Raw genomic sequence first — 27,360 nt, forward strand, 5'->3', positions numbered from 1 at the left:
ATTTGTTTAGAACACCACAGCTGCTGCTCAATAGGCACGCACGTAAAAAGCGCCGCACACATCATACATACAATAAAAATATTACTAACTACGTTTGTTTGTTTTTTTTTTCTTTTTTGTCAACTGCTCGCTAAATGTGTTTAGATAGTTATAGATCTATCTATCTATCAATGCTCGCATGTACTATACTATCTTCAGCTACATTCATATGTTTGTATGTATGTATGTATGTGTTGCTACTGCTTAGTTATGATTTGAAATGCGCTACTTAGTTTAAATATATATATATTTAGGTATATATGTGTGTATATATATATATGTATGTGTGTGTGTTTAAGTATTCTGATTTATGTATTACAGAGAAGTTTACGTGGAATGGCCTTGAATTAGAGTTAGGAAATATTTCTTATTAAAAAAGTTGTACACACATACAGTGTGTATGTACATATATGCTGAAATCTGATGAAACTGAAATAGCTAGTGGCATGGGCTTGGGCATGCCTTTGAGTCTTTTTGACTCTAATGACAATTTGACTTCACTTGACTTGACTTTAAGTATGCAATTAGTATCATTTTTGCTGAAACAACCATTGTTTGTATGTTGACTAAGCTTTGATATAAAAAACTTGGAATATTCGTCTATCCATACTATTTCTTCCTCTTCTTCCCTAGATACTCAATATGTATGCATGTGATTGTGGTTTATAAGGTTTAATTGTTTCAATTTCAATTAAATATCGCAAGGAATTTTTTGTGTGTTGGTTTTTTTTTTTTTTTTTTTTTTTTTTTTTTTTTTTTTGCGAACATTATAGTTAAATTAGTAATAATACGTTCATATAAATCTTTATTTATTTATTTTTATTTATATATTTTTTTGCGCATGCTCAGAAACATCTAAATGCAGTTTTTGAACTTGAATGACTCAACTTTTGGATTTCCATTCAGCGGTCAAGCGATTTCTCGAATATCTTTATCAATTTTTCAGATACATAGCTTCCGTTTTGTTTTTCTTTTCATTTTCATATTCATTTTCATTTTCATTTTCTTTGGTATGTGCATGTCTAGCATCGATTGTAGCGTAGTTCTTGTTGCTGCCTAGACACATATTTGTACATAGCTTTGCCTAGACCTGCCTATACTAAGTTAGAGTGTGTAAGTATTTGTTATCTCAAAGCATTAGCTGAATGCAAAATTAACACACGCAGGTGTACTCAGATTGAGAAGAGATGCACTTGGCATACATATTCTCTCCCATGTTGAGAGTAAAGAGTTGTTGAGTTGATATTTTGCTTGGTTTTCTTTGTTTAATGTGTAGCTTACCTCACTAATGGTTCCCAATTGCTTACGTCACACCATTGAGATGAATTTTCATATCGAATTGCATAATTTGATTTGTATTGCGATGATAGCGCCATGAACTGAACTCAAGATGTGAATTAAAGATATAAATTAATGATAACAATGATAAATTAATGGCTAATGAAATTAATTGGCACAATGATAATGTCTATGACTAGTACATACCCATTGTTTAAGAATAACTTATGATTGTTGCTTCAAACTCAAGATTGTATACAGAGACAGTTTATTGAAAACATATTGAGAAAGATTACAAAATAATAATATAGAGAAATGAAACAGAAACCAAAACGAACTAACAATAATCGAAAAGAAAGAATAATTATAAGATACAATAAATGGGGATAGTTTGGGATACATATATAGATACAAAATTATAGATAAAATGTCAATTTCAAGGTTCTAAAAGGCATACGGAATGGTGTGGGAAGCAATCAGCTGACAATTGAACGATGGATATCAAAGATGTTGTTCTTTCTTTAATACATTTGTGGCTTTTATGTTTGCAGAGACTCTGTTGGTGGCGACAATGTCGTTATCCTTGATCGTTTAGCAGTGTCTCCGCAAATATAAAAGCACAGAGTAACGCATTTATGGCACGCATTTCAAATTTTTACCTAACTTACGCCCATTGGGTTAGCTTTTGATTTAGTTACAATTTTCATAGGTACACAGAATATACACAGGTGTAAGTGTGTGTAAGTGTGTGTGTATGTTTGTTTGTTGTGTTGTTACAGCTTATACAGATTATACCTATTGCCTATAACGCTAAACCTGAATGCGCTGAGCGCGGCGCGCTTTGAGCCAAATGTTGTGCCAATACTTTTGCCATAAATGCGTTGCTCTGCTCACAATTAACTTCTCCAACGTTCAAATGTACGAATAAGGACCATCAGTTAAGGCGCTACACAGTAACAATCAAGAGTTATCATCCTTGTTGGAGCCGCCCCCACCGACCCCGGAACCTTGTGTGTTGGTGCCGCGACCGCCAGCGGGCGCACGCACTGCGGGCGGCTTGTACTCCAAACCCGGATCGAATTGCATTAAAACGAATACCTATATGAATAAAGTATTCAAATAAATTCTTCTATATGAAAGGCCACTGAGCTCACCTGATCTGTTGGCAGTAATGAGAAGTCATCGGGTGGGTTGGTTATTACATAACGCTTGCTGCTCGCATCACAGCTAGAACTAGTGTCCCTGAACCGGTAGAGTCCTATGCAGAGCATCCCATACGACTTGAGGGCGGCAACGAACAAGTCCCCATACTTTCCACACTCGCCGAACTGCGCCAACGGCCCATCGTACAGCGAAATTTGTCCCACGCGACATCTGTGTTTGAGCCAAGGGAATTTAGTTGCCAAATATGATTTCGTCTATGCAGACAGACTCACCTGTCGCGGTTGCTTAGACTGTCGATGGTACTGTAACCGCCCCGCAAACCGGCACCCTCCGCCAGAATCAACTCCAGTTCGGGTGTGGCGCCGCCCGTGATCAGCGATCGGATCAGTGTTAAGGCATTTTGATTAAAGTATGTCTGCGATGCAGTATAAAAAAGCCGAAGACAGAGAGAGAGAGAGAGAGAGGGGAGAGAAGAGAAGAAAGCATAGTGTTCAGGGGTCGCTGCTCATTTGGTGTGTGTCTGTGCGACTTGACTTTACCGTGGACATCAGCGAGTCTAACACACTCACAGCGAACGCCGTGCCGCAGGCGAACGGCTGCGTTAGATATAGTTCTGTATCTGGATCATCGTCGTCGTCTTGATCGAGAAACTGCACGTTACTATCATTGACCAGTTCTTTAAACGACAACCAACAATAAAACATTGTGTCCATTAGTTAGGTGCCTCTCTCAAATTAGCTCGCCAGTGTATGGAGGCTGACCATGGCCCCGTCCTACCCCCATTTCCCAGCTAACCCAAATAATGATGGTCAGCCTCGCATACACCGCTTGAGGCAGGACGGTTTTCGTTCGGTCGTTCGTAAACTCGGCCAACCTAGTGCGATGCAGTTTACCTGTTATCATGGGCACGTTGGCGCCATAGACTGAGCCGCGACGCTGCAGCACAATCGGGCTGCCAGCGGTCGCGCTCAGATTGTCGAACTCCGGCCCGCGCTGGCTCAGCACGCCAATCGTGTCGTCAAAGGTCATGGCCTTGATGTTGAGCGAGGCCAGGATGGCCTCCTTGTCGGCCAGTGTTGGATCGTCGTTACTAGGAACTTTTGCAGACAATATGCAGCACATATCACACAAGTTGACGTTGACCGCCCGCAGATCGGCACGACTCAGCGGCGATCCGTTAAGCACCGAAATCTTGGGCAGATTCTGTAGCATTTTCCACTCGCGCCGTATGTAGTCAACGGAGCCCACGATCACCACGTGCTTCAGCTCGTGGTAATGGAAATTGGATGCACGCAACGGCATTACCAGATTCCTTAGCCCAATCAGCGGTGAGTCCGGATCGGCGAATAGGCAAACGACCACGTGGCCATTTAGGACCGTCATGGCCGCCTGATTGCGATCCTGCAGAGATGGAATTGGGATAGTGAAATCATAGCTCATAAGTGAATTCGGCTTCCCCCAGGCCCAAGGCATTTACCAGTATGCAGTCTTCTAAGCTCTTCGCCGGACTCCAATGGAACATGCCCGTGGAGTCATACTTCATTTCGGTCTTTTCAAAATCAAAGTCCTTGGACTGATCGTCCGCAATGCCAGCGGGCAAGGAGACGCCGCCGTTTTGATTTTGTGTGCCGGTGCCGGAGCTGCGACTCGTTGGCCTAGAGGCAAGCAGATCAGTAAATAGTATTAACCAAGTGGGCCAGGATACTAAATAAAGTTTTTTTTGTGGTATTTTTGGGAATTTTTCTTATCAATTTCATGGCATATCAGATTATCAATCAATCAAAATAAACGCTACATCCAAATGCAAAGTGTTGTTCGTAACGCTACGAGTACGATTTTCGTTCAAAGAAACTAATAATCAAAATAATTTATGAAAATACTTGAATACTTGAGTAGTTGGAGCTTTTTAAATTCAAATTGAAAGAAAAGTGTCTTCGAAACGATAGATAGCTAAATATATTAAAAAATATGCATATATTCTTATATGTATGCTGATAGAGAGAAGAGGTAGAGCTTGTGCTAGTAACAATAGTTGCGAAATTACGAATATCAAAATACAAATGACAAACCAATATAGGTATTTTAAAATATGAATTCAGAAAAAAAAAATTTCAAATCAATGTTCAACTACGCAAAACGCTTTAGCAATTGCCCGGCGATGGCAGCAGACTTTTCGAATCGAATCGAATGGAATCGATTTGAATTGAATCGATTTGAATTGAATGCGACCGCCCTCGGGCACATTGCGCAGATAATAGCGAGTGGCAAGTGTGTGTGTGGGGCATGCACGAGGGACACGCCACATGCAACAGCTGCGGGCCCTGCCGTGGTGCACTTCACAACACTAGAAGTTTGTGCACAGTTTGCAGTCGGATTGAAAAAATCAAAAGTGCTTAAGAAGTGAATGCATAAAAGTATGTAGAAGATAGACAAAGAGAGGGCGAGAAAGAGAGAAGAACAGAGAGAAAGAGAGAAAGAGATGCCAAAAGAGTTTGGATCTACACTAGTCAATGGGTATATCGCCTCGTTGTATTACTTTGGAATTGTAGATGCATATGATGCCCTTTAAGTATTTAGGACTTTATATAAAAAAAAAAAAAAGAAAACTTGAAAAGATTGTTTTAAAAAACAATATTTACATATGTATCTATATATACATGAATATAGATAGAACTGGAATAAATTTAACTTGAACTGGATCTCTGACTCATGGCGATTGCATTAGAAAACAGAGTCAATCAGTATTAAGTTTGCTTTAGTAATGATGAAATAATGCATGGAACTTGATGTACACGACATAAACACAAACACACACAGACACAAACACACATATGCAATGATATATAAGCGATTCAAATGCAGCAAAGTTATTAACAATTTACAATTACGACACAAAATTTCATCAAGTAGGATTATTATTTATGAAATGAAAATCAAGCCCTCAAGGACAATGAGAGTTTTGAATAGGCGAAACAAGATGAATGAATTTACATATAGAGTATTACTATGTTATATGAATCACACACACACACGCATACATACACACACAAAGAGAGACAGAGACACACATAAATACATACATATATTAACAAATCAACGCACACAGAGAGCAATGTGATTAAAAAATTACGCATACGTATGGTTAACGAATTGTATTTGGTATTGATGTATGGAATAGCTTTCAATCAATCAATCAATTAATGTGTGTTTAACAAAATGCGCATAGTTTGAATAAGTATTTACGAATACTAAGTTATAGTAGTAGTAGTAGTAGTAGTTAAAAACGCTTTTGGCTTCTTATAATTTGAGTTAAGTAAAAATTTCTAGGAAATTATGGACGCATACATGAGCTTTTTAACTTCGTAAGCAAGTTGATAGCCCGCATAAGGGTTAGCATCATTTTCTGGTGGCCTGAAACAAAATGTTGTTTGTTTTTTATACATATAAAATTGTTGTTGTTGTTGGTTTTTTTTTTTTGTCTTTTTTGTTCATTTTTGTTTAATAGTTGTTGTAAAGGTGTTTTTGTTAGTGAAACAATTTGTTTAGGTGTTAGGATTAGTCTATGTATATATTTATATATATATGTATAGAGAAAGAGAGAGAGAGAGTATTTAAAGAGCATTTACATATGTACGAGCCGTCGAAGGGCCATCGAACTGAGTGTTATTCTTATTTTGTTAGGTGTATTAGAGTAAAAGAAATAATGATAAGGTGATCAAACTGAAGACGTATGTTTAATGGTTTGTTTCTGTTTCCTTGTTGCTGCTGTTGTTGTTCTTGTTGTCTTTTTTCTTATTTCTTATTGTAGTTGTTGCAAAAGAAGAGAAGGAAACGCAAGAAATCATAACGCATAGAATACAGCTGAACAGCGAAGGCCATAAGTGTCTGCTCGATAACCGATTTGCTTTGCATATAGAACATATGTATAATAAATACTTTGTAACTGAAGCCGAGTGCCCCCCTCGCAGTGTGTGTAGTTGAAGTGTAGTTGGTTCCGTGCTGTCCCGCCCAATGGAGTACACAAGTATATATATACGTATGTATATACATATATATATATTATGCACTGTGTCTGTATATATGTGCTCGGATTATGCTAAGGGCTGCCTCAATTCCGGCCACTCACCTGTTGTACTGCGACGGCGATATAACCTGGCCCTCCACCTGTCGGCTCACGTTCACCGTAGGCTTTACTTTGTTCACCTGCTTGCCCGCCGCTGCGGCGGCTGCTGCTGCAGCGGCCGTATTGTTCATGTGATGCATGCCACCTGTGCCGTTGCCAGTTCCGTTCGGGCGTCGCACGTTCCGATTGAGTACTGCAAGGAGAGCGACAGAGACAGAAAGAGAGAGAGAGATGGCAGAAGAAACAGATTAAGTTATAGCTGAGTGCATTGACCATCGGGCTTCGCTTGGAGCAAGCTGGAGTGGATAGAGTCGAGCTAAATACAATTTGACACTTACGATTCGTATCTTCTCTGTCACGTGTTATATCACCTGTCGCAGTTGCAGTTGTTAGGTTTTTGGTTGGCGAGCGAGACAGACAGCGAGAGCGAGAGCGAACAGAGAGAGAGAGACAGAGGGTGGGTGACAGTTTGTGTGAAAAAAGAGAGAGAAAACGGCAATTTAGTATGATTAAATGCTCTGGTACAGCTGGCAGAGTGCATAGGAAATTGGGATTGAGTCATTTATGATGCATTTTGGCCAAGTTAATCAAGAAAGGTACTTTGAGCCGCGTGTACAGAGGTAAGTAAGCGAGTTACTTATGCTTGAAGTTGTTGTTGCGATACTCGACTAGTGGGTCGCATATATTGTAGCTGTGATGCGTGTGAGTGGAGTCAAGAAATAAACAGTGTATTTAACAAGCGAATAGTATGTATGCAAAACCAAACACAACAGACACACACACACACGCACAAATGTTTACAAAAATATATAGTGAAATGCTTTAAATAAGTAGACATCAATATCGAATTTAAATAATTTGTAAGAACAAGCTTTTGGTACAATAGAGTTGGCAGTTGGTTTCTTGTAGTAGTTGCTGTATATAAACATTTACATTAATTAATTGAATGAACATTATTTATTATTTAATTTAATTATTTTGGTTGTTTTTTTTTTTCGTTTTTACATTAGCAATAACAATTTCTGTTTACTCAACGCAAAAACATTGGAATGCTAACTGAAAATGTTTAAGAACCCAAAACAGAAAACAAAATATAAACAAATAGCTAATTATTGAATTGTTTTACTTTCTTTAATTGTTTGCAGTTCCTTATTTATATTTTAGTTAGTTTTTCGTGGATATATTTTTTTAGTAGAGCACAAATGATAAGGCAATGATAAGGCAACTTAGGACAGACAAATAAGAATACAAATGTATACTTAAATGAGATATACATGTGTGTGTGTGTACAAAGTAAACTGTAGGACGTTCTGTGATCAAAATAACCTTTCTCTTTCGTGTACAGAATGGACAGACTTAAGTACGTATATCATGTGATTGGAGTTCTTAAACAAGCTGATATTGAGGACATTACCCGATACAGATCCACGCACATGCACCCGCTTGGGTAGCTCTGGTGGCGTAAATGTGGGTGCAGGATGGTGTTCATCTGTAAGATATTTTTGGTATTGTTATCGCACAGCTTCAGGTAATCAAATTGGTTTTTATATTTGTTTTGTTTGTATTTTATTTTTTTTTTTTCGTGTAAAAGACAATGCTTTTTTTTATGTGAAGCTCAAAAATTTTAATTTTTTTTTTTTTTTGCTGTTGCAGGACATCAAATTAGAGTTTTGGGGGGAATATTGTGTTTGTGTGAACTAAAACTGAAAGAGTTGCGGTTGTACATAAAGCAAGATCACAATATCTTTTCACAAATCATACGCAAATCAAATGGGCTCGACATTGGGTGTGTGTTCAACCGAAAGCCATAAATGAAAAGTAAGGAAAGTTGATCAACATGATCAGGGGAATGAATTCAGGCAATTTTATTTATATTTATTTGGCTTTTTTCTTGGGAACTGGTACTAAACTACATAATTGTATTATTTTGTATAAAAAAGTGCATATATATAATCAAGGCCTTAATAAAACATGCGAATATATACGGAATTGCGAAACTGGAGGCAATCAATAGTCAATCGATAGACAAGTGCACGACACTACAATAAGCAATAAGCAAGAAAAGCAGGCGTTGCAGTTAAGTTACAAGTTGGTTAGGATCTCAAGTGTTTGCTTTGGCTACAATGAAAGCATAAACCTTATATTGCTGCTCCAAAGGCTGGATGTGGCAAAGCGTTTAGTTCGACTGTTATGCACTAGAAGTCTAACACCCACTCAAAGAACAGTTTCAAGACTTTGCTACCTAGGAGTCTGCACTAAGAACACAGCACTAAGATATCGTTTAACACATTCTCTATGGCACTTGGCAAGTGTGAGAGTGTGAGAGTATTAACAAGCTCGCTCCTTAACTGATTGGGTGTACTGTGTGCACGGGCGGCGATTGGCGGGGCAGCTGATGGTAATGCTCAACGGTGTTTGGTATTGCTCTACGGATGCTTGCTACGCTTTCTCTTTAAATGTAATCGGGAGTAACTTTGTTGCTTAACATATATGTAACTTGAATAGGTTTACAATTTATATGAAATTTCGAAATTTCTTAAACAGAAGAGAACTAGTTACAACACAAACATTTTTCGACGAAAGAAAGATCCAAATCAAAAGTCAAGAAACGTGCACTGGCACACTAAAGAATAACCGAAAGGAAATTAATATATATATTCATAAAACTCTAGAATGTGAATCCTAATAAATGTTTATGACGAATTCAAATGTGGCTTTAAACTTATTTTCGAGTATATGAGTTGAAAACTTGAATTAGTTAGACTTACTTGACAACGAGTATTCATCGTCTTCTACACACACACAGACATATAAATACATAGTACGAGTATTGTAGTAGTAGTAGTAGTAGAAGTAGTTGGTACGAACGAATAGAGATACGAGTAGGGGAATATATAGAAGTATTATATATGTTTACATAAAAAAAGAGCAAACCCCAGAGTCAGAAATTTATGTATTTCTTTAGATGTTTTGTATGTGTACATAAATATTGGATGATAGTATAATGGATTGTATGTCCGACTCCGATTTCAATAAATAGTGAAACGAAAACAAAAGTATACATATATAAATATACATATATAACATATATGTGATATATCTGATGTATGAAGTGATGTCGACATGTATAGATCGATACAGAGAGTTTGTACTAAATACGATAGTTAGAAATAAATGTTTAATGTTTACAAGTTTGTAGTATGGAATACATACGAAGAGTAAATTTACGAAAACAATTTATGAATTATACTCATTTAAGTATTGAAATTTTGAATCATTTATAATTGTTTTTTTTTTTTTTTTTTTTTTTTTTTTTTTAGTACTAGCGACTTAACTACACACTCACACACACACTAAGTAGTTAAGTTAATAATTGATTATGAAAAATACACAATTACGAGAACGAACGAGAAGAAACGATTAGAGGTGTGTGTGTAGGTGTGTATATGTGTGTATGTATGTATTGTGAATGTGTGTGAGTGCGCTTTATTCAGCTGGTAGACATGTATTGAGTGATTGACATTGGGAGCTAGACTAGACTCGAGGACTGTCTGAACTTTTGCGCATAGCAATCGGATGTGAGCGTTTTAGAAAAAAGAGAGAGAACTCTTTCACTTGGTTAGTTGTAGTAGTTGAATGTAAGAGTATTTGTTGAGTGGCATATTATGTGGAGTCGTAATGTTCTTTTTCATTAATTTGTTTCGTATGCTTATTTGAGTTACGGTAGAGTAGAGGCATGTAGAAGTTATATGTATGTATATAGAGATAGTATAAAGTAATAGAGATAGAGATAGAGAGACAGAGAGAGAGAGCATAGGGAGAAAGTTATACGTACTTGCACGCCCAACCATTTGTACGGCTCGGACGCCTTTCCGGAAGGTGGCCACTGTTTCGTTTCATGAAAACAGAATTGTATAGGATATGTGTGAATAGGTAAATGATGGTAAGGTAATGATAGTTCGTTTGCTTATTCATTTCGAAATCATCAAATAATATACTTTTTATAAATATCAACGGAAGAAATCAATAAATCAAACGGTAAAATATATATAAAATTAGAGATTCAATATATTTATATATATATAAAAACATGTCACACTTCACACGTCTTCGTTGAACGTTCATTAAATATATGGTATGTAATTCATGATGGTAAGGTATGTAGAGATATCAGCTATTTTGATGATTTTGTTGATATGAATTATGCGCGCGACGTTGTAGAATCAAACCAGAAATCGTTGCAAACTAATTAACTCTATGTTGAATGGTATATTTATACTGAGTATATATACGATAGAGCGAAACAATAGAGCGACAGAAAGAACAACAAAATGTGGTAATTTAGCACTCTTCCGACTCTCTGTAGACATTCTTATTCTTATCCGATAGACCCCTCCTAAGACACCTCCCAGCTAGTTAGACGATCTCAGCTATCCATCTCACTTACACTAGATTCCCTTCGAGTTAAGCAAGGCGAGGAGATATAGATGCGGGAGTACGCATTTAGCAGCCGGGACTTTAGCACAAGTACAATGATATAGCATTTACGTATAGTACTAGTCAAAAAAAAAAGGATTTATTTTATAATGCTGATTAATACTGGAATTTTTAAACGTTTTTGTTTTTATTTTTATTAATCTGCAAGCATTTTTATTAACCAAATGTTTTTCTTTTTATGATTTTCATTTAAGTTTGATAATTGGTTCAATTTTACTTCACAGTCAAATAAATTCGATTGACCGAATGTCAAATGCACTCTTCAAAATCAGAGTTTTTGAAGTATTTTGAGTAGCCGAAAAAATATATGTATTTCTATATATATTTTGAAGAGTGCTTTGCTAAATACGGTTAGGTAGGCGGTTCAACACTTTAGCAGCAACAAATAAATCATTTTGGCTTTGTATGATATACAAATATAGGCACCAAAACTTGAAACTATTATTGGGACTTAATTTATTTTTGGTTTTTCTTTTAGTTTGGATTTTGGATTTTAATTTACAATTTACCCTCCATTGTATTCATCACTGATGTGATCCCTTGGTTGACCATCCCTGTCTGCATCATAATCATGCCCACATCTGGAAGACGGTTAGGGTATTGATATTCGTATATACATGTAAGAGGGCCACATATCACATACACACACGAATCTAACTAGACTTAACACTAGGCATATTAATCAGTAAACATGGTATACGAGTATATGGAGCATCTCTTATCCCAGTTAGGTGCGATTAACTATGTTTTTAAGCCAGACGCAGGCAACGCATTAACTGGAAAACTTACTAACTACTTGAGAACATTGGTGCTAGTTTATAGATAGATAATACGCATTTGCTCATATATATATAGTAAATATATATATATATATATATAAGAGACAGATAGAGAGAGAGAGAGAGAGATAGAGATGTTTATTCAGTATGCTACATAGAAACCAAATATATTAACTTTAATGTTAGTCACGTGACGTCATGTTAGATGATGGAGCGCGCGCTTAATATATATGCTAATGTTGTTGTTGTTGTTGTTGTTCTCGTATCGAGGCATTAATTATTTACACTGTTATTAATTGGAAAGGATATCTACGCTCAAGTATTTATTTACAATTATAAATTTTATATAGATTTCGAGGTGGGGGAGGTTAGTGCCACGCCAAGTAGATAATCAACTTAAAACTTAAACATAAAGATTTATAGACTTCGAGTGGTGGCAGCATCTGAATAACTTATTGCTACTACATAGTAAAAGGACTGTATTTATATATATAAAGTAGTTTATTCGGAATTAGGTTTATGTCGTTAGTAACGCAATTGTAAATCACAGCTGCAAAGGTGAGTCAAAAATATTTATTTAAAAGTAGAGTTTCAAGGAGCTTGATTCGGTGACAGTGTAATATATAAATTCCTTATTAGTATTTGTGCTCGGTTACATGCACGTTTTTGTTTTGTTTATATAAATTTGATTTCGTTTCATCAAACACATATAAAAGGTACGAAAAAATCAAAATGAGGAGAGCAAAAATTGACTTAAAGAGAGAGAGAGAGAGAGGAGAGAGAGTAAGAGAGAGACACAGCCAGGGATAAGGGCGAGAAAGTTAAAATATTAATTGTGCACTTTGAATATATGTAGGTATCAAATATAAGGAAATACTTAGAGAAACTCTTGCCATCAAGTTGGATCTTTTACTTTTACTAGAAGCAATTCGAGTTTTTCTCTCAACATATGTTAAAAAGAAAATTGAAATTGATTATGCTTTCCATGCAGAAAAGAATATTATATTTATTATTATTATTTGTTAAGCAATTTATGCCGGCTGAGAACTGGGCGGCGAGCTCCAAAGCGGACCACAAACTCAAAAACAAATATCTGGAATTTACTAATCAAAATAAGTTTGAAATGATTGCAGTTCGGTGGCAGAGTACATGTTGGTAATAGTTAAATCCAAAAACATGGGTTGCATATGGCACAAACATATTTACAGCTGAGGGGAAGCCATCAGTAAACGTATGTATGTATATACTTGGGTGTGTTGCGGGTATAGTTGTAAATGGCATATAGTATATATGTGTGTGTATCCAATGCAGTCGTGTGTTGGATTATATACGAGAAGAGGCGCATATCAGTTGTAATTGTAATTAAAGAAAACAAAGTGACGAAAAATTAACTGCACATATCCAAAGGTAGGGGACGGGACGGGACTTCTCATTGTTCTTATTGTTCATTAGATGTATGTTAATTTATATTTGCGGGTGAGTTTCTTGGAGAGGGACAAGTCATGGCTGCACACTCTTAACGTGCGGAAACTAATTTTTGCACTGTTTACTATCCATAATGAAAAATCAACTGATTGAGAAAAGTATGTTGGAAAGAATACAAAAAAAAAAAAAAAAAAACAAGGAAACTGCAAAAGAGTGTGTACCTGAACAGGTGGGAGTGAGGTGGTGCACTAGAGATGTATTAAGAATAATAAAGGAATCGAAAAAGAGGCTTGGAAAAAATGTATGACAAACAGAGGAATTGGTTTTGTTACATTTGATAATGGATTAATATCAGTTGTTGTTGTATTTAAAGTACATACAAACAAAAGGAAATTCGTAATTTGCATAGTTGAAAGAAAGTTGGATTGATTTAGGGGTAAAACTGGTTGGGTTGGTGGTTGGGTGGTGGCATTGGTCATTTGTTTTTATATCATAGAATTATGTTACTGTTGTGTGTCTGTGTTTGTGTTGATGTGGATTGATTTGATTGTTTGGGATTAACATTAACGTGTTGAACAATTTAGATTTACCTAAGTCGTCAAATTTGCTCCTCGGCTGAACAGTCACTGTGGGACAAAGTTATGACAGTTATTTGTATTATTATGTATTGCATTTCATTCGGTATCTGCTCTTCGTCTGTGCATATATATATCTGACATATATACACACACACGCACTCATGCATATATACGTACATACACACATACATAGAGAGAAAGGGGTACGTATGTAGGTATATGCGCATGTGAAGTCGACTTGATTTTGTTAGCTAGGGTTCGTATCTATGTCGTTGTTGTTGATGGGGTTTGAGGGACCCACAATGTCTGACATATAGAATTGTGGCTTAAGAGTTGTTCATAATAAATTAGATAGTTATACATATATATACCGGTACATGCTGTAGGGTCGATTAGGGTTCATCATATATAATATATAAGTATAGAGAGTGTGAACTTGTTTCGCGCTGCTTAACTAGTATAAGGGGAGCCTGAACCTAAGGAGAAAACTTAGAGCTATTTAATTTGCCTTCACTTAGAGTTTACTTTAATCTAAGCTGTTCACGTAGCTCTCGACGAAATTAGGTCAAAATATAAAATGTATATAAAACCAAAAACGAAATACAAGAAGTAAATTGAAACAAATGAAACCCAAAGACGTACAGTGACAGAGAGACTGTCTTATCGAGTCAAGGGAAATGGTACAAAGGTATGCTTACAGTTTTTGCATTTGCACTTCTTAATGAGCGTCTCGTCCTTGATGTCCTCGTGGCACGCCTTGCAGTAGAACCACGCGCTACAAACAGAGATGAACTGGCTACAGAAGAGGAAGAGACAGACATTTAGGACTTACCGCTTGACCTCATCGGCGCTTTGTGCTATGAAAAAGCCCTGCGTATTCGCCTGAATCTTGGCGCCCCGCGGATTTATGGAAATCTTGCTGTCTGCACCCTCCTCGGCGCCCTTGATCTCGATGGCGAGCAGCAGCAGCTTTAGCTTGGAGAAACACAGTCTACAAGCAGCGGAAGAAATCGTACAATTCTGTTAGTTCAGTATCGAGTGGAAGTGTCGATAGATTGAACATTTACGTATACTTAATTAAGCTTAGTAAATATCACTACACTATGGTGTGCAAACCTTATTGAACAGAGCATGCGTTCGGTGTGTATGTGCGTTCAAAGCGTACACTGGAGAAAAAACTAATTGCACTTCATACGAAGAAACCACATGCTAGGCAAAATGCGTACAAAATTCAACAATTCAACAAATTAAAAAAAAAAAAAGTTTATAAAAAATAGTTGGAAATTCATATTAACATCAAGTCAATGCTGTCCACTTTTGGCTGTGCTTTTTGTGGCTAATCAGCGCGTGGAATGGAGCCGGGCTGAGGGTGACGCAGAACAGAAAGCGTATATGTTCATGCCAAAAGGGGGAGATTCTTTGGATGGGTTGATAGTTGATCTGGTGCCGTGGAGCTAATTTATTTGAGGGTAATCGATATATATATATATATATATGTACATATGTATTCATATGTATATGTATGTAGTATGTTGTATATGCGATGTCATCAGTAATCGGGGCTTGATCTGGGGACTAATCGGAGCGGAGCGGTACGGAACGGAGCGGAGCGGAGTTGGTAACAAGCGAGCGGTGTCTAGGTAAATATGTTTGTTCTAAACTGTTGTTCATACTTTGTGGCTGGTTACTATTATATGCGAACGGATGCAATGCGATTGTTAATCCAAAAACCAAATCATATATAAAATGTTAAATATACAAGCAGAAGGAGCTCAATCCCTTGATTGCAGTCCATTCATACTGGTATATCGAACTTGGTAATTAAAATAAGTGGGGTACGAGTAAGTAGTAGTAGTAAGTAGTATTTAGTAAAGGGGACAAAAGGTAGTTTGTTACAATTAAGTATGTATGTAGAAATAGGAATAAATCAAACAAAACAGAATTCCGAACAAAGTCTGACAAATGATATAAATAAAATTCTTAATCCAAAATAGTATACAAGAAAAAGTATTTTTTATACAGTTTTTTCTTTAAGAACATTATTATTTTTTTGTAATTTTTTTTGTTTTTGTTTTGTAAATTTTGTTTTGCTAATTTTTTCTCATTTTGGAGTCTTACTCGCTGGCTTGTGGGAATGTCATGCCGGTAAATGAAGGTGATAGAGTTTCGGTGTACATCTCACACCCTGTACCTTGAAGATAATCATTTTGCCAGGCCTGTGTGTCTGGTGACTGAAAGTTAGAAAATGGTTTTGTTGTGGTTTGGATTTAGTAAGTTCGCTAATGTAACTACGTGGCGATAGTTTGTTTCTTGTAAATGTTCTTGTTCTGGTTCTGGTTCTGGTTCTGGTTCTTATTCTTGCTGCAGTTGTATTCGCTTGAGTGAGAGTTGGCTCATTGGTTTCGTTCAGGCTCGGGGTTCGACTCGGTTGGGATTTGGCACTGAGTTCACATACACGGGCACACTTATACTATATCAGAGTAGTGTGTGTGTCTGTAAGTTTTGGTGGGAGGTGTGTGGGCGTGTCTTGGGGTAGCATTTGTTTGTCAGGCTTTGATCTAGCTTAAGCGTTAGCTTCGGCATACTTCTCATATCAGCTTATTAGAAAACTTTACACGCGCTCCTAGGCTTAGCATTAAACACTTTTTTGGAAGTTCAGAGAAACCAAAATGAAACGAAAATTCATGTGAAATAAGCATAAGACAAACAAAAGACAAAAACCATAAAAACGCATCGAACATCAACTCAAATGCTGCACGCTGCATAGTTGGGCTCGGCATCTAGAGAGCACAGCACACAAAGATACCATACAATTAGCGTTTTACAATGCTCTCGATTTCATAGTGTTTGCATGTGTGTGTGTGTGTGTGTGGGTGTGTGTGTGTGGGTGTGTGTGTGTATGTATATGTGTGGCTATCATTCAACATTGATTTGTAGTTCCCTCAAATGCAACGAGATCTGATAACGAAAAGAATATTCAGCAAAGGATGTTGTTATTTGTATTTTTGCAAACATTGAAGGCTGTTCAACATTGAAAACATTAAGTACACAAAGAATTAGCATAAAACACCGACTAGTTGTTCACAGTGTACTTCGATGTGTGGCTTTGTGTCTGTGTGTATGTAGCTGTGTGTATGTGTATCTTTGAAAATAAATCAATCTTTAACACCATAGACAGGCAATTTTACATGTTTACATAGTACTTCTCCAGACATTGACATCAATGAAAACATTTGTGAAGACCACATAATATTAAAAGTCTTCGAAAATCAAAACAGACAAAGTAAAAAATTTTACAACATCAATTAGAACTGATCAACAGATAATAAAAGCTGTGTGTATTTGTGTGTGTGTGTTTATATTGTTTTGAATAATTCTTGTGTTTTATGTTGTTGTTTGAGTGTGTTTTGTTTTGGTACGATATTTGTCAACGCTGCACGATTAACAAGTACATAGTTGAATAGTAGGTAGATAGTATAATAGATACGATACGATACGAATATGGTTTTATAGCATATAGAAATTGGACTGCCCGCTGCGCAACTTACTCAGTGGCCTGAGCAAACGGTATTCCAATAAATGTGGGACTCAATGTTTCAGTGTACATTTCCATGCCAGTGCCGCGCAGGTAATCATTCGTCCAAGATTGCATTTCTGGCGACTATGGGGTTAAAGACGTACATACATAATATAGATTTGATGTTTTACACAATTTTGATTGGCCGGCCGACTGCAGTTAGACAGCCCCATCACCACATCTCATCACTTCTTCACCACTTGACTGCATTTAGCAAAAGTTTTGATTTGCTTGCCTGCTCTCTCTGGATCTGAATACACCCCAGTAGTGTGCTTGTGTCTGGTATTTTGTTTGGAGTAGCCGTCGTGTGTTCCAGCACTCTGGCACTATACTTACCGTCTTGAAGGATCGCATTGCAAACAGATTGGCCATCATGGTGGAGAAGCCGGGCGCCAAGCAGCTCTGCGCTATGAAGCCCAACTTCAGCTCGGCCAGGCAAATAACATCGTCACCTTGTTTCCAGTCCCACGACGGGATGTTCAGCAAGTACGCCTGAAATACATTGGGGGAATCAATAGAGCTTACGATTGGGGTTGATTTTAATAGACTTCCTACCTTATTGTGGTACTGCATCAGCTGTATGATGACTCGTATATCATCGCTGTAGTTCTTGATCGAAATCACTCTCATGATGTTGGCAGCATCTTCTGCGTCGGGATCTTGGCAATATTTGTTAGCTAGCACCAGGCAGGCGTCGGCTTCGTGTACCTTTTATGGGGATATAGAATATGAATTAGCAAATTGTGCAGGGACCAGTCTCAAAGACATATGTTCAGATTAGTCATTTGTCTATGTCTCTGTCATAGCCAGACTTTGTTCAAAGTTCAATTAGTTTATTATTGTTTCTCTTGTAAGTAGGTAGTTCATTGTATGTGGTTGTTAGGTATAGTTGGATGTTTGTTGTTAAGTGATTGGGTGATCGCTTCGGGTGTCACGTTAGCAGATTTGTCGACAGTTATTAGTAAGCGGTTAACACGTACATGGGCTGCACAACTAAGTATAATACACGTTGAGGTAGTTAAAGTGTCACAAGTGAGGTGTTTTCTTTTATCAGTTGTCTATAGTTTCTATAGCATATGATATACTGGGCACATATAGTGGACTATGCCTGTTTGTCTTGCATACACATTAAGTAGTTTGTTGACTTTGGTAAGCTTTGGCAATTTGGCAACAACTGGCGATAGGGCGACAGTAAGCAGTTATTCAATTTGTTTTTGTGTTAAGTGAGTTGCTGGATTTCGTTTTTGTTTCTTGGTTTTGGTTTTCCAGTTCAAAGGTGACAACAACAATAATCACAACTCAAAAAGCGAACGCTCGGTGCATGGGTGGAAAGTAGTAGAGGTATACAGAGAACTTGCTTCGTTCAGGGTGTATTTTATTTATAAATGTATTTGGAATTCCAACTAAAGATCAAAGCAATGTACAAACTAAAGCGCCAAACTCAAATGGCTTTTGCTATTAGTTTAAATATATGTACACTTATTTATATAAATTAATAGTTCTAGCAGCATGCAACTGAGGGAGGAGAGGAGCAGCAGTAAATGCAATTTAATATACACTAACATGCAGCTAAAGAAGATTTCTCTGATTAAATGTATTCAGTTTTAAGTAAGAACTGCATACATTTGTGACATCTTTAAGAAAAGAAAGAAAGCTTATCTGATATAATACTTATCTGTTTTATATGCATCAATTTAATCGCAACTAAGGTAAAACATTTACTTGCTTAAGTAGGCCACAACATTTAAAGCAGACAATAAATAATACGATTCAATTTAAGTACTAAGATTAAGTAACATTATTTCATACAAATATTAGAATTATTGTTACATATTATATTATTACTTCATTTGTATACTCCTTTAACGGAACGGAAAACGGAATATTAGTATTAACTCTTAAGATTCCGAATATTAATATCAATGTAAACGAACTAAGAAATTCTGAATAAAATCGAAAGATTCTATATCATTTACAACATACACATAATGTAACATATGTCCCTTTGGGTATGAAACCCGAAGTGAATTTAGCCAAAAGTTAAATATAACTGGGCTCGTGGAAAATCGGAAAAATGTACATCTCCATGCTTTGTGAGGTTTGATCATCAAAGCTAGTCGCCTTTCTTAACATTATTATTATTATATTATTATTTTATTATATTATTATAGTATTATTTTATTACATTAATTTATTACTATATTATCGATTTTTGATTACATTTCGTAATTATTCAACCGTGAATGAGTATTATGCAGTCGGTAGTCCCCGACTGCAATGTTCTTACTTGTATTTTTCTCCCCTTTGCAATGCTTCATATTTTCTTTACTAATATTTACTTTTCTTTTACAATATATCGCGATCTGATTAGATAGATTATGTATTTTATATAATAGAATTACAGTTAATAGTTATGTAACTACAGATAAATTCATAGATAACATGTATTATTAATGTGTTTTTTAGCAAATGAGTTTTCTCATAAGATATTAATATATTGACTTCTCCGATATTATATAAATGCTTTTTTAATATGATAAAAATTCGTTTATGAAAATAAAGAGAAGCTCAAAATATTTCATTAATATGCAGTTTTAAATGATGAAACTATATACACTTTATACTTGTGCATATATATATTATTCTAGCAAAACCTCCTGGTGCCTTCGAGAGGATCGCGAAAGAGCCTTGAGCACATTAAAATCATCTTCGATAGGAAAGCATTTAAATAATTGGCATCGCTCTCCGGATAAACAATCAGGATATAATAAAACAATTATAGCTTTCATGGTAATTAAGTTTTTTTTTGATGCTAGAAAAACAAACTACACTTCTGTTTTCTGTCTTAATAAAGGGTTTTTTTCAGGTATATTTCCATATACATATCTATCTTTCGAGCAAAGAATCCATCCATCATCCGGTATTAAGGTATGTCTTTTATGTAAAGAATACTTAAGAATTGCATATTCGTATTATTTTATATGCAATATACTTAGCACATACATACATATATATAATAATGTAAGTTAGATATTAACATATTGAAAATGTGTTTGGTTTTTGGAAAATAATGCGGCTTAAGCTAACAATGAACACGATAAATGTTTGCATACACAATAACGTCCAAAAATTTACAGTGTATACGTGTGTGGGTGTTGCTGTTGGTGTTAGTATATGTGTCTCATCGTGGGTGTATGTCTTATATTGAACGTGTTTTTCGTATAGTTAACAAATGTACACACACATAAGTCGGTACTCTAATGCTGCTGCAGCTGCTAATACATTGCAATTTACCAACGTTTACTGTAGATAAGTATATTATGTTCAAATGAATGTATTTCGTACTCTTGATGTACACAAAACTATGCCACAATTATGAATAATGAGCTGAGAGTTACATACATACATACATATATAGAATATTACATTGATACATATTGGGTATATGATAATTGTTACACACACACAGATGTACACACATATATACATATACATACATTCTACCTATATATATATACATATATATATATATATATATATATATATATATATATATATATATATATATATGTATTTGTATATATATATATATATATATATATATATATATATATATATATATATATATATATATATATATATATACAAATACAAATGCATATACAAATGCGTGTAATTTGTTTAGTACACGTGTTTGATAAGTCGTAAGTATGGTAAGTATGTAAATATGTTAAGTATGTTAATACGAAGGTAATTGTCTTGGTTTGGTTTTGTTTGGTATTGTTTTGTTTGGTTTGGTTTAGGTTGGTTTAGTTTGGCTTGGTTTGGCTTGGTTTGGCAACACGCACAATTAAAATGAACAACAGAAACAGCAAGAAAATGAAAAAGTTAAGTAAATTAACCAACGAACATAGAGAAACATATAAAATAAAAAATTGTTTTACCTTAACCCTTTGCAGATCAATCGGATTCATAATGGTTCCTTGGAAGAACTCCACGGTGGTAAAATGACGTTTGAACAAACCCTCAAGTTCCAAATCGGGTGGTTTACTTTTTATTTTTAGTTTTTGGTCATTAAGTTTTGGACGTAAATATATATGTGTGTATATATATTTATATGATTTTATTTTTTTTTTTTTTTTGAAAAAAATAGTACAAAGTTTTTTTTTGAGTTGTTTTGTGTTAAGTTAGAGTTCCAATTTACACAGATTTTGGCATAGAAATGAATAGTATTATAACCGAAAAGTTTTGCGTGTGTGTGAGTTGTGTGAAAACACAATGAATACACATTGTTTCATAATTGTGCAGTTGGAGTATGCGAGAGAATGACGAAAGAATAGAAAATGAAAAGAAAACGAAAATGAAATTAAGGTCTCTGATCGAAAAAAATTAAGTGTGCGATAGGCGAAATATTCTATGAAATTGCCACAAATAATTCTCAATACGTTTAGAACTAAATTAAAATATGCTAGAAATCAATTATCAGCTTCACTTTATAGTATATGTAAATATATTTAATTATTTATGTACAAAAGTAAAAGATTTTAAAGTTATTTTCGACCCTTAAGTTGCCTTAAATTATCTGATTCATACTGTAATCCTATCTAAAATAGAAGCTTTTATATCTAATAAAAATACATACATATTTACATATGTGTAATACATAAATATCAAGGTATTACAAATACATAGCTATGAAAACTTAAATCTAATTTGAAATTGAGGGAAAAAATTGAATAAACTTTAGTTTGAAAAAATATAAAGTGCTGCGAATCAAAAGAATATATATATATATTTAAAAATATAAAATCTTATGCTATGCAAAATGTAAATATATATATATATATATATATATATATATATATATATATATATATATATATATACATATATATATATATATATTTATATTCATAAACTAGTTCTATGTTATTAATTATGAAATAATAGTATAGAAAATTCAAACTTCAATTAAATTTCAGCTAAAAGGACATTCCATTGAGCAGGTTATTAGTATTACTTAATGCCAACGTGAACAAATCGAAAACATTACTAGTTGGATATGTATGTAGTTATTGTAGGAATCGGAAAAGAGTGAAATGAAAGTGGTTTACATAAAAACTAGTACAGGGTTTATTCCTTTTAAGAGTTTTGTTTTCCATCAACGAAAAATTAAATCAAAATTGTATTATTGTAGATTTGCAAAAGCTTAAACGCGATACAGCCGACTGAGATATCATCATCCTTGTTGCAAGTATCTTACACGTGTCAAGTGAACAAAGGAAAATGGAAGAATCAAAAATCTCTAAGAAAAATTGCAAGAAATTAAAGTGAGAACGAGCAAATTTTTGAGAGAGCGTTCGGGCTGTGGCTATGGCTGTGACTGAGGCTGTGGCTGTGGCTGGGGCTGGGGCTGTGGCCAGCGAATTATGGCAGGCTAAAGTCTAAAGGCTAAGGGACTTGAGGTGGGCAGTTGTATGGTAGTGGGTGAAAGGCGATTGCATTTTGTTGTCAGCCGAACGCTGTCTATAAACTAGTATGTGGTCGAGCTAATGCCTATCTATGTACCCTTGCAGAGGGCAGAGCACCTTCGGCTCGGCCTAACTCTGGTTGGACTTGGCTGATCAGTTGTTACTTCAGTAGATTTGTAGTTTGTGTACTCTGTTTGCATGTGTTGTGTTTGTGTCGCGTGTGTGTGTGTCTCTCTGTATATGTGTATGTATTTTATGCTTTGCTCCTTGCAGTGTTATTGTGTACCTTGACTCGTTCCAGATCGACTGCGTTCATCATTGTGCCCTGAAAAAACGCCACTGTTGTATAGTGGCGCTTCAGCAGTCCCTCTAGCTCCAGGTCGGGCTCTTTGCTATTTGTTTTACATTACGTTATATTATATATATATATATAGTTTATATTAATCAATTATGTAGAACAAGTTAAGGTATATGACAGAAAAAGTCCAAATCAAAATCAAAATCATAATTGGAATTTTGTGTTAGCTACGAACTAATTTGAATAATGCAATGATGCTTAAATTAAGTGCGCTGACTAATTTATTTAGAGACTTAACTGTCTAAGACCTTCTCTAAGCAAGAGCGAAAGAGAGAGCAAAACAAAATGTGTCTTGCCTGCGGCGAGGTCGATAATAATAATTCTGCTTATAAACTGATTTGTATTCTTTACTGATTGCTTTAACTAAATTATTGAATTATCGTATAATAGAACACATTTACGAAACTTAGGAAAGAAACTTAAATAATCAATTATACAAATTGGCAAAAAGTGTTTTTGATCGTTGATCGATATTCAAAAGAAAAAACCGAAATAAACGAAAAAAAGAAAAAGGAAATCGGGATCAGAAAGCAAACTTACCGATGTAAAAAGACTACTTCGACGTCGACATCCTCACGATCTTCGTGTAGAAAGTCCTTCAGGAAATGCGACACGGACTCGTATGTTATGTGACCGCATACCACAATATGTCTATGTTTGTGTGTGTGGGTGTTGGTGTGTTTGTGTGTCGTAGGAAGAAAGATATATTAGTAAATTCTCTGGAATTGGCAGTCGATTCATAAGCAAAAGTGTGACTTAATTCTAGAGTGGGATGCAGAAGCAGTGTGACACTTGACATGCCACAACTATCGTGTTGCGTGTAGTTTAGCTGTATTAGTGTGCAGTGAGTATGTGTGCGATGTATATGTGTATGCGCATGTGTGTACGAGTGTGTGTGTGTTTGTGTATCTGTGTATCTGTGTGCGCTGCAATCATTGGCAAACAAAATCTACTGAATTTTGTTTAGCTTTACCAACGATTGCAATTAAGCTCAACTAGTTACAGTTGTAATGGATGAATGTGTGCGTGGGTGTGTGTATGAGTATGTGTATGTATTATATATAATTGGTGTTTTTTGTAAAAATGTTTTTCTTATTCATTTATAGATTAATATTTTCATATTTTTTGTTTAGGTTATCAACTGATTTGTTTTTATTATAATTACTATTACAACTTGTCAGTGTTATTTTGTTGTTAAAACAGTAAACAGTATTATAAATATAAATTACATTGTATTTTCATTAAATCAAAATACACAAAATTATATAGTAGACACAAAAAAAATACAATTAACTGAATAATCACTGCAATATGCATGAATTTAGTCTGCTACCCCAGAAATCTCTTTGAACACAAAATTAAAGGTAACAAAAAAAAAAAAAAAAAAAATTCGAAAATAAAAATAAAAGATAAAAATTAAAATACGTACAGGTACAGGTGCAAAGCGCTTGTTTAATATTCAACTGGCTCCATAGCTTTGCATTTGTATTTCACAAATCAAACGATATCCAAAGTGAAAGAGAAAACAAAAGAGTTTCACTAACTAAATAATAGCTACGCACACCGTTGGTACTACTCAACTTACATGCATCGTATAAAGCATCAACGAGTACTAGAAATAATTGTGTGTTCTCTCTAAGTTTATATACTTAACATATATACAGGGTATACAGGGCTACACTCATTCCAATCCAAACTACTACAGTGTCTTCATATCGAGAGTATATAGGTATGTTATAGTATATGTATTATTATGTATTCGGGCTGTAACTCTTATGACAGGCATGCAATCAGGCAAACTCGGGCAGGCATACTCATTCCCCTACTTAACTAATTGCAATTAGGGTGCATCAATTAAAACATGCGTACTTCTGATTATAACTAAATTAGTGTGTGGTTGTGTTTCTGTGTGTGGGTGTATGGGTGTGGCCGTGGTTGGGGCTGTGTGGGTGGGTAGGGGGAGGGTGCAGGCACCATATCATACTACAAGCTCGAGTTGGATGTATGAAAAATGTATGTATATATGTGTACTCAAATAATAATTTTCTTTTTTATTATTTTTTATTATATTTTGCACTTGTCTCAAAGGAATTTGAGACTCGGTTGAGCACTTCACAAGTTGATCCAGTTGATAAAAAAAAGAAACCGCAAATCCAATGTAAAACATAAATTCCATAAATTTATTTTAATCATCAGCTTACGATAAATTTATTGTGGTGTAAACGAACCGATAACACTCAAAGGAAGTAGGATATCTTTATCTCTGATACCCTCTATCGACTCGAGAAATGACCTTAGAAATGTTGAGTAAATGAGTTAAGTTGATTATTTTGATGATTGCTTTTAATTTGGTGAATGAATTTCGCTAAATAGTGTCAAAAGGTTTTTTGGTGTTTGGGAAAAAGTTTCGTTTCATTCTCTAAATCGAAAGCAAGCTAACTAACTCTAGAACTAATCTAAATTGCAATGCTTTTTCGTTGTGTTCATTTTGATTAAAAATGTGCTGTTTGTTGTTGCTGTTCTCAAAATGCAATAGTATCGGGGGAAACGAATAGATTCGAATAGGTGAAAAGTTAAAAGTTTTTGCCTGGCCACGCATTTCATTTAGATATTCTATTTACTTTTTAAGATCAATACAGCTCATGTATTCCGCACATGAAGCATATGTTAAAAACCAAAAAGGAACCGAAAAAGAATCCATTGAACAAATGAGGTTTACGTTTCATATGAGTCCTTTACGTGCCATGAATATGGTATAAATGTCGATGGGGCTAAATAACTCAAAATGAACCACACAAAATGGGTACAGAGATGGTTGCTAGTTGAGAGCTTGAAAATAACTGAATGTGTGCTTTATGTATTGGTGGGATTCGGATGTATTGGTATCGGGTATATGTATTTCTCTTGGTTATCACACGTTTGTGTAGGTTTCTGCGTTTTCGATTAGCGGCAAGAGTTTCTGACCAGAAACCGCACTCAAGACTCACCAAAGACTGTGAACGCATTACAAAGTCTCGACCTAGGCGATCCCAATTCTATATGAGATATGATTAGTATATAGTACTTCAACAACTTCACGTCAATCACGATTCAGAGAACTAAATGGTAAGGTATGGATTACTGTGAGACAAATGGCGTCAATCAGTTCAAGCCAATTCCTAAATCGCATCCATACATAGCACATAACACGATGATAAAGTTGATAGAGCTGATAGAGCTAATAGAGTTGAGTTGAGTTGAGAGTTACGTATATATCTAACAGAAGTACAAATTACAACGCAAATTGATTGATGTTCATGTTAAGTTGTGTTGGGGCTTGTTATATGCGCCAATTCGTTTATTTATTGATTGTAATATGGTTTATTGTGGTTTTTTCGTTTGACAGAAGTATAAAATAGAATAGAATAGAAAGAGAGAGAGAGAGAGAGAGAGACAGAGCACAGACAGAAACAATAAAAAGAACCAAGGGGATACAAAATCAAACAATTACATAGGTTTTGGTTTTTTCATTATATATTAAAATTTATGAAATCGATTATATAGCGGAAGACATAAATACAAGTTTCTCAAGAACTACAACATTAATAGGAAGTAGCTTATAACTGAGACATAAACAGATTGACAGAGAGAGAGAGACAGAGAGACACACAGAGAGACAGAGAGAGAGAGTTGGGACAGAGATTAAAAGTATTATATGTTTTGTATATATATGAGCATCGTTAGTTTTATTTTATTTATTAAGATATTGTACACACACATATTTAGTTTTGATGTCACATGATTATTGAACAAATCGAATGCATGGCTAGAAGAACTGCACATAAAAACCAAACTCAAAATAATGCAGCTCTTGACGTAATTCTGTTTACGGACTAGACAAAAATATTGCTAATTCGGATTCTGATTCGGATTAAGATTACAGATCTCAAGGGGCTGCTGCTTTATTTAGGAGTTGCTTAAATGCTCAAAAATGTGAGAGTTTCTCTATAACCATTTGACAAATGAAGTTAGGTGTGTGTACATTGTTTAATGCGATTTTCTAATATTTACGTATACGTTTGTTGCTGTTGT

The 27,360-nt window shown here is 35.2% G+C and overlaps 1 protein-coding gene across 50 annotated transcripts in view; it reads right to left on the reverse strand.

The window, feature by feature from the left end:
• Positions 1–97: 97 nt before the first annotated feature.
• The window catches only part of slo (calcium-activated potassium channel slo), a 55,656-nt gene continuing 28,393 nt past the window's right edge, over positions 98–27,360 (reverse strand). For 9 of the 50 annotated variants that reach the window (XM_089462339.1, XM_089462340.1, XM_089462345.1 and 6 more), the window contains 20 exons: positions 23,830–23,940; positions 21,405–21,510; positions 18,016–18,168; positions 17,797–17,952; positions 17,432–17,544; positions 14,716–14,874; positions 14,582–14,658; positions 13,896–13,931; positions 11,611–11,682; positions 9,373–9,396; positions 8,019–8,093; positions 6,943–6,975; positions 6,608–6,797; positions 5,827–5,892; positions 3,959–4,136; positions 3,375–3,882; positions 3,021–3,157; positions 2,754–2,896; positions 2,472–2,691; positions 98–2,415 (listed from right to left, as the gene is read on the reverse strand). In XM_089462339.1, the coding sequence (XP_089318465.1) occupies positions 2,278–2,415; positions 2,472–2,691; positions 2,754–2,896; positions 3,021–3,157; positions 3,375–3,882; positions 3,959–4,136; positions 5,827–5,892; positions 6,608–6,797; positions 6,943–6,975; positions 8,019–8,093; positions 9,373–9,396; positions 11,611–11,682; positions 13,896–13,931; positions 14,582–14,658; positions 14,716–14,874; positions 17,432–17,544; positions 17,797–17,952; positions 18,016–18,168; positions 21,405–21,510; positions 23,830–23,940 (2,695 nt within the window). In that variant the 3' untranslated portion in view covers positions 98–2,277. Of the gene's footprint in view, positions 2,416–2,471; positions 2,692–2,753; positions 2,897–3,020; positions 3,158–3,374; positions 3,883–3,958; positions 4,137–5,826; positions 5,893–6,607; positions 6,798–6,942; positions 6,976–8,018; positions 8,094–9,372; positions 9,397–10,439; positions 10,491–11,610; positions 11,683–13,895; positions 13,932–14,581; positions 14,659–14,715; positions 14,875–16,001; positions 16,115–17,431; positions 17,545–17,796; positions 17,953–18,015; positions 18,169–21,404; positions 21,511–23,217; positions 23,324–23,829; positions 23,941–27,360 lie in introns of all 50 variants that reach the window. The other 41 variants (XM_089462354.1, XM_089462358.1, XM_089462364.1 and 38 more) reach the window with 31 other exon arrangements.

This window comes from Drosophila arizonae, chromosome 2, assembly GCF_054131065.1.
Source record: "Drosophila arizonae isolate 15081-1271.41 chromosome 2, UAZ_ARI_1.0, whole genome shotgun sequence".
In the NCBI taxonomy this organism is placed as follows: domain Eukaryota; kingdom Metazoa; phylum Arthropoda; class Insecta; order Diptera; family Drosophilidae; genus Drosophila; species Drosophila arizonae.